The sequence below is a fragment of the Odontomachus brunneus genome, unplaced genomic scaffold (assembly GCF_010583005.1).
Source record: "Odontomachus brunneus isolate Ranch 3 - 2012 unplaced genomic scaffold, Obru_v1 Obru_scaffold_001, whole genome shotgun sequence".
NCBI lineage: Eukaryota > Metazoa > Arthropoda > Insecta > Hymenoptera > Formicidae > Odontomachus > Odontomachus brunneus.
The window spans coordinates 3,523,406-3,532,166 of NW_022639451.1; the positions used below are offsets into that span (position 1 = coordinate 3,523,406).

Sequence of the window (8,761 nt, forward strand, 5' to 3'; positions counted from 1 at the left end):
TTCATCAAATTGCAGAAGCAAGGTCTTAACTCACAAAAGGATACCGAATATTTGGGCACCAGCTACTGCGGCTTGTTATGAAAATAAACTTTGTTTTAGTTTCTTTCTCTTCTACAAGTCGTTTCCGCAATATTAATGCTAGGCATATAAATCTGTAATTATTTGTATTTTGAAGACGTGGCGATGTTATCGTTGACAGGATCGGTTTACTTTCAGCTGAATTCAACAAAGGTATTTTATATTGTCAGTTTTAATTATTTATTATATTTCAATTTTACTTATTTTTATTTTATTTTATATGTTTTTTATAGTTATGACGGCTACTTCTCAATATTAATTTATTACTTAATATTATTTCGGTAACGGTCTTGTCGGCTTTAATATTGCGACTAACATTCATGTCAATTTGCGCAGGTCTTTTACTAATTGTAATGCGTTCGTGTCGTAAACCTTGAGTTTTATTATCACTGAAGAGGTTTCATGTTTGAGCCAAAACGTATGATTGTTTTAGATTGATTATTCATGTTCAATAAATATTACACGACTTCCTAACACAAGGAAGGTTTTTTACCCATATGGTATATAGCACTATTAGTCCTGTGCTTGAACTCGAATTGCCCTTTTTCCTATTTTTTGATTCATATATAATCATATATAATTATATATATTTATATATATTTATATATAATTATATATAATCTTTTTTTCCCGGGTTTCTGTAAGATGTTTTACAATTTTATCATTTTTACATGTTTATAACCAACCCAGTAAACAAGGAACATTAAATTAACGTTTAGAAACGTTGACTTCATGTGCATTGTTTGGACATTTTTTAATAATATTGCATTTATATTTTTCACATGTTATTTTGTGATATGATTTTTTCTGAATGTTGCTTAAACGTTTTAAAAACATTACAAAAAATATATTTTTCAAATGTTACTTTAACATTTATTTGAGGTTAATGCAACATCTTAAAAATATTTCTGCCGATTAAAGCAGTCCTTATATAGCAACCCTATTTCAACATTATTGAAACTTCCAAATCGCAGTCAAAGTATGTTCATAATGATGTTTGATACAATATTAAACATTATATATTTGACAATATTACAGGTTCTTCAATATCATTGTAACAACGTTGTATTAATGATTTCTTGTTTACTGGGAGATGACTTCATTTGCATTTAATATTACTTATAATAATACGAGGGAGCAAACACACACCTCTCATATGTAATGTAAATAACTACTAAATGTTGAATGTGAGAAAAATATTGTATACGATAGCTGCGTTCCGAAATGTACTGCCAGTACTGAAAATGTATAGTTCATGTCACGTATACTATAGAATTTCAGCACTGGAAGTGAATTTCGGAACGCAGCCAAGTATTTCTCATGTTTTTGTCTCTCTGTATTACCAAATGAGTAAAGCAGATGATACAGCTGAGTACCGGTAGGTAGCACCACTAAAGGCTCGTATAAACGACCAATTGCTTCCCCACTATTACTTCAACCACTCATTGTGAGTTCCACTTGGCGATTGGTCGTCGCAAATGTCATTCTATCCTTGTCTCTTATTTGACGTTAAACAAGGATGGAATGACGTTCGCACCGACACGATCACCAAGTGGAATTCACCTTCGAACTGTGCTGCTCAATCCTTCGTGTTCGTGAGTGTCTCGTGTGTAAATCAAAATGGCATCCGCGGAACAAGTCGGCCTCAACAAAACATGGGAATTATCGCTGTACGAGTTACACCGCACTCCACAGGATGTGATTACCGACAACACGGAGATCGCGGTCAGTCCACGGAGTCTGCACAGCGAGCTCATGTGCCCCATTTGTCTGGACATGTTGAAAAAAACAATGACCACGAAGGAGTGTCTGCATCGTTTCTGTTCGGATTGCATCATTACAGCGTTAAGAAGCGGTAACAAAGTATGTGTTCAATGTGACTCGCTTTTGCATGTCGGGAAAGTCTTAACGTCATGCACGGCACAAAGATACAATTTCGTCTCTGTGACATAGTCTATATCATACGTAAACCTCGTGATGTATACAACGCGATCTATCGTTTATTTTTCTGGAAATGTCTTGTTATACACTTCTCTTTTAATTGTATTATGTTATTTTTATATGGTTAGGTTGTATAATAAGTAATTTCGGACTCTTCAAGTAGAATGTAACAATTATATTGCTATTGTATGATGTGTCATCATCATTTCATGAAATAATGTATGCAAAGGATGACAGATTATAGGTCAGAACACAGTGTATATACATTATTTCATAAAATTATAACGACATCAAACTACAACAGTTTTACTTTATTTGAAGAACCCTAAATTATTTATTAGACAATCCAGTATAACTTGATATGTAAGGCTTTTGTAGTATGAAATAATATTTATCTTTGATTCCAAATTAAAGTCATCAGTTTCTTGTCGATATGTTTCCAATGTTTCATGAACATTCCAATCCATTTTGTCAAAAAGTGAGAATACCATACTGATAATATGACTATAGTATGACTGATAGTAGTAGATAAATATAAATATAAATTTGGTAAAAACTTTACATCGATTTGTCAAGATTGTGTTTCTTGGTTTGTATGGCATCCATATTTATCACATAGAATGACTAAATAGAAATATGAAAAAAATAATCAAAATTTACTCAAAGCAACATATCATGTAAGATATAATATATAAATCTAAATATAACTTTTAATATATTTGTAGCTGACTTAATTTAATAAGAGATGAGTTTATTTAATGAGTTATAAGAACTGAGTTAATTAATAAGAGATTACATTATTATTGTATGATATAAATGTAATCATTAATTCAGTACATTATATTTGCTTCAAATTGAAGTTGAAAATTGGAAATGTAATTTAGAAAATTGTCAAATTTCCATCATTGATTGATTATCCATGATCAATTGACATCGTAATAATCATGAAAGTCTACTGGGAGGTTGCTTTTCTACCTGATAAAGCAAACTGAAATGTTCATAAAACATTGAAAACATTTCTACAAGAAACATAACTTTGACCTGAAAGCTAATACAAACATTGATAAAATTGTTACGATATTATTTACAGGAATGTCCCACGTGCAGAAAAAAATTGGTTTCAAAACGCTCCCTCAGGCCAGATCCAAACTTCGACTTACTGATTTCAAAGATCTATCCAAGTCGAGATGAATACGAAGCGCATCAGGAGCGAGTTCTGGCAAAATTGAACAAATCGCATTCACAAGCTGCGCTCGTTAACTCCATCACAGAGGGTATCAAGCTGCAGAGTCAAAATCGTCCACAACGTTCTAGAAAGAACGCGAACGAGTCGGAAAACGCGAGTAACGCTACGTCTTACAACAACACGTCGAACACCAGCGGCCCCACAACACCAAATGCATCCGCGAACGCGGCGAATCAGAGTGATTCCTCACAGAGCACTGGACCATTGAACAGCGGAGGTATATCTAGCAGTTCTCAGAATGCCAACAGTATTTCCCAACCTGCGAGCAGCCCAGCTGTCTCCGGTGAGATTACAATTATCTGCTTGAAATCCGCGATAAATAATATCTCTCTTGTACCTATGTAACACATGTTACATCTTTATCGTAGGAACAACATCCAGAAACTCCACCACACCGTCACCGAACCCAGCCAATCAAATTCCGAAACCGCCAAAACGCCAGAAGAGCCTACAGAACTCCGAGAACGATTCGTCCAGTGCCGAAGCCGAGACCGGCGGTGGCGACTCTATGGTCGACACTGAGGGCGAAGGTCCCAGCGAACCTCTCATGCTTAATGAAATTGAGCTAGTGTTCAAACCACATCCCACAGAGATGGCTGGCGACAATTCTCTCATAAAAGCATTGAAGGAAAATAGTATTCGCTACATAAAAACAACAGCAAACGCCACAGGTGAGATACCTTACCAGTTAAGATTGTTACTCACTGTCCGCCTAGCTGGCGGCAGACAGGCAGGAGTCTATCAATCATCTGTCAAAACGTTCTTCAACGTTTTCGATATAGAATGAATAAGATGTGATAGCCACGGATAGTATAAATATTCAACATAATAAAAATACTGAAGAATGTTTTGACAGAAAATTGAAGATTGTCATCGTTCAAATAGATAGTTTATGTTACATCTATAAAGTGAGAAACAATCTTCAAAGTAAAAGTATCAATGCCTGAATATGTATTTCATTCTAAATATTGGCTACGTTGGCAGCAGAGAAAGCTGCTTTGCAACTGTTGTAAAATTCGTGAGTCTGATTATTGTATGTTCCTAATTTTGTCTAAATCTAAAAGCATATGCTAATCAGATTTACAAATTTTATTTTAAAAGTTGCAAAACAGCTTTCTTTGCTAAACGCAGCCATTCTTATTGTTTTAATCTGTAAATATGGATATTTAAACTTTTAATATAGAATATATGTATGTATTCAATATACATATGTGTGTTATATTGATTACACACGTGCGCGCGCATACATACATACACACATATATACAATATAAAACATTTTCCATTTTTTCTGCCTTGAAATTTAAGTTAGGAAGAGATAAAGAGGAAGAAACAAAGAATATCAGTCTTTAGAATGTTCAGAATTAAGTACGTGTTCAGGCATTGGTATCTTATATTGATGTGTTCAGGCATTTTATCTTATATTGATATAAATGAAGAGAGTTATTCGTAGTAAACGCACTATGAACGAAGACACGAGAGAGTAAGTTTTCCTCTGATGAAAATCGACCAAATGTTTGTTTTTTTGCAGTGGACCACTTAAGCAAATATTTGGCTATGCGCTTGACGTTGGATCTGGACACGGAATTGTCAGAATCCGACAGACTGTTAAATTTCTGCATCTACATCGCGCCTTCACCCGGACAGCTCGTGGTCTTGAGTGGCTCGCAAACGTTACGGCAAGTGAACGACAGGTTCTGGCGCGTCAATCGACCTTTGGAGATGTTCTACTCATGGAAAAAGACCTAGGGAAGGCCTCGAAAATATCAATCAGATGGGAGTTAGTCGCGTTTACGCTCTGGAAACGAGTCTGGTGAACGAGTCATCACTGTTCCGCGGACTACAGTAGAATGCATTTGAATATGGAGGACATATATCAACAATGTATTGTACTGTATATCCGCGAGCTCGATCTACTTCAGATGCGAGTTTTTTTCATTATCATAGGCAATGGTGCAATTTTTACGTCCTTAGAATCCATTGCTAGCAATTTTCTCTTTTTTTTTTATGGGTAGCGAGAATTCGTGAATTGTTAGTCAAAGTTGATGATGAGACGATGGAATTCTTCAGAATCGATTTAAGCGACATTGTACGTCCCGGTCCATTTACAACATAGATCCAATTAGAAGACGACAGTAATATCTTACAAGTGTGATATATCATACTTGTCTAAATACTATTCGTCTAAATATTTTTTTCCCCTAACGATCAGTCTAAAGTTTTGAGGAATCGCAGCAGAGAGAAGAACTAGTAATTGCATAATAATCCGTATATTACTTTATCGAGTAAACAAGGGGCCATTAAATTAGTAATTTATATCACTAATGTCGACCGAATAATGAATGACCGAAAATTTTGTAAACTAATAAGAAACTTGAGAAAATAGCTTTCGTTTTCTTTTCAATAGATTCGTCTCACGATGTGTCGTATATAATTATATCAATTGCCGATTACACGTTCGTTAATTACGTGTCGAGACGTGAGTCCATTTGTGAGTACCGCGGTTTCAACAGTTTGCGCATAAAAGTTTCCGCAATGATTTATTATAACTAACAGTAGCATGTATTTGCATTAATTAATGCACCAGCGAAGACTTCGTTCAGTATGTATTCAATATTCAACACTCGTTAACTCGTACGACTTTTATTTATAAGTGAACGCGTAACTTCCAGAATGTACGACCGTCGCTTAAACTCGAAGTGCAAGGCCGACTAGCGTCCGAGGTGACACTGCAATTAAACCAGCAGCTCGATAAACGTGTATATGAATGAGTGAAGCCTATAGCCGAAATGCAATTACCATTTCACATCGTATATTGAGTAATATCCACGAAGATTATTCATAACCGGTATGCGTTATATCCGAGCGCCTATTCGTACGCGTTATTCCACAGTTAAATGGTCTCCATAGTCATTAACTTATTTAAACAATTCTTAATCTCATTGTGGACCATTCTGTATAGTTTCCAGTGAAGAAAATGAATAAACCCATGTATATACAAAAGTTTCCAGCACTTCGTCTTTCGAGAATGTCTGTAATGTAAAAGTACTACAATGCCTAGACACGTATCTAATCCTGGACATTCTTATTGTTTTGGTTTTTAAGATTCCTGAATACTGGGCACGGTCATCTTGATTTTTGGCGTCAAAAGAGCAAGGAAACGCATGCCAAAAATTTCTGTAGAGTACGTCGAAATAAAAAATATATTCAAAAGATTGCAATCGATTAAGGCTTTTAAATATTCCGAACATTTTATTTAATTATACATATACGGTGAAATAATAAGGAAATGCAAGAAGAAATTTAATTTCATTTTATATTTATTTATTGATTGTTAAAGCGAAAGAAAAAAATGTTTGGAATATTTTAGAGGTGTGTTTAATCGACTGCAAGACTATTATTTTCTGTATATATCTTTTTATTTTGGTTTATTTTGTAGGAATTTGAATATGTATTTTCTCGCTTTTGACATCGTCAATCAAGAATGGATCAATACCGTCATAATGCAGTTTCTATTTGGTTGCACAGAAATGCAAATACTTTTACAGAGTGAAAATAGAGATGTTAATGTATGGAATGACAAATATTGTAACAAAATCACAATTTTTTACTTCTAAAATATGTTTTTACACAATATTTAATATCTTTCCATGCATTGACATTTATATTTTTATTGTAAAATGTGAAACATTTGCAACATTTGCAATTCTATGCGACTAAAAAAAAAAAAACTGCGAACTACGATGCTGCATTATGTCGATATCCAGCATCCTCTATACAAATATATGTGTAGATATTTTCTATGTTAAAAGTTTGAATATTTATATTTAAAAACCAAAACAATATAAAAATGCCCAAAGTTAAATACGTATCCAGGCATTGCTTTTATCTTTTATAGAATACTGAACATACATAATTCCTTGATTATATTTTCCCTTTGGAAAAATTTCCCCTAGTAGTTTCAGAGATTTCAGAGTGTTTACAAAGGACTGCTGTAATTGAAAACCGGAGTGATACATACTGGTCTTTTTTCTTCCGACTTATGCTAATATTAGCATTGCTTCGCAAGACTTCAACTGCTCGATCTTGTATGGAAACCATAACTTTCGGATATTAGCAGAATATCACGTGCACATTTGCATGCTAATTTATTTGGCGAGTGTATTTATACGAGTTAATAATCGAGGGGATTAACGACGATCGGCTGAACGCAAGGTAGATTTTCTCGGCAACATCGCCGAGGAATCGTCATGCCTTATATACGATGGCAATTAAGAGTTAACTCGCCGGCTGAGCACACCTCCTCTCGACTTACCGATGCAGGACTCGCTTTTAATAAAACAAACGCATACCCACTCGCGCAATGCACATACCCGGCATTCCCCAGACGAAAATCTGATTTTCGCTTTCGTTAAAGATACATGGAATTCGTCCTTACTTCCTGATGGACGGAATAATCGATAAGCGCTACCCCACGGCACGTCCCCTTGAATTTCCAGCGAGACGAAAACAATGCGTATACCCACCTTTTGATAACGATGTCGCCTTTGTTGCCAGATGACAAATTACGTCAGACAACTTTCTCATTTTATATTGATTTATGCGTTCGAAGCACCTTTTGTATCGCGAGCATTAATTTTGAACTGGAGAAGCAAACGAATAATCTGAGTCAAGACGCAAATATGAATGTGCCAAAATTAAACAAACAATAATATCACAACAACATCAAAATATTAAAATTAAACATATTTTTTAGGTCAGTAAAAGTCAATCAAATATCAAAATATTCTCTTATAATTCTCACGATTCTTTTGTTCAATTTCAAATCTTATTTTTGTTTTTTTTTCTTTTTTAATAATCTTGAGCGTGTTTTTTATATCCTATACAGTTATATTGAGAAAAAATATATTTAAGGAATAAAAAATATTTACTCAATGTTTTTAATGATAGCACTTGTTTATTTTATTTAAATAAAAGATTTTATAGATATTTAAATAAATGTGTTATTAATGTACTCCCTCCCTCCCACACTAAATATTGTAAAGTTAAAGCCAGTTAACAATTAACCATTTAATCGCGGTTAACTGCTGTTAATCGAAAAATGTTTTTAGTAAATAAGCTATTAGCATAGTCATAAAGAATGCAAGACAGAATTGAAGAAATAAAAAGATGTTAGTAATTTTATTTTTGAAAATATTTAGTTTATATAAAATACAGATTATATATATATATATATATATATATATATATATATATATATATATATATATATACAGGGTGTTAGAAAAGTCTGGAAACGGTCGAATATTTCGAAAACAAACCATTTTAAAGAAAACTATTTCAGATAAAAGTTCTTTGGTTCGAAGGGATCTATAAAAAGGTGTAATTGATTTGATCTTGAATAGTCATTTGAAAGTCATATGAAGGTTATCTTCAATTTTTTTAATGGAACACCCCATATATTATTACATATTCTTATAGCTTATCTCAAGAGCT

General features: G+C 33.8%; 1 protein-coding gene across 2 annotated transcripts; it reads left to right on the forward strand.

The window, feature by feature from the left end:
• The first annotated feature begins 172 nt into the window (after nt 1-172).
• Nucleotides 173-6,490, forward strand: LOC116840594 (E3 ubiquitin-protein ligase RING1). 2 transcript variants are annotated; one of them, XM_032807498.1, is made up of 4 exons: nt 173-231; nt 3,110-3,548; nt 3,634-3,936; nt 4,797-5,014. In XM_032807498.1, exons 1-4 carry the CDS (start codon nt 184-186, stop codon nt 5,012-5,014), a joined length of 1,008 nt encoding a protein of 335 aa, XP_032663389.1. In that variant the 5' UTR covers nt 173-183. The 2 variants fall into 2 exon arrangements, with proteins under 2 accessions (XP_032663389.1, XP_032663380.1); XM_032807489.1 differs by lacking the exon at nt 173-231 and adding an exon at nt 1,699-1,941 and having other exon boundaries at nt 4,797-6,490.
• The last annotated feature ends 2,271 nt before the right edge of the window (nt 6,491-8,761 follow it).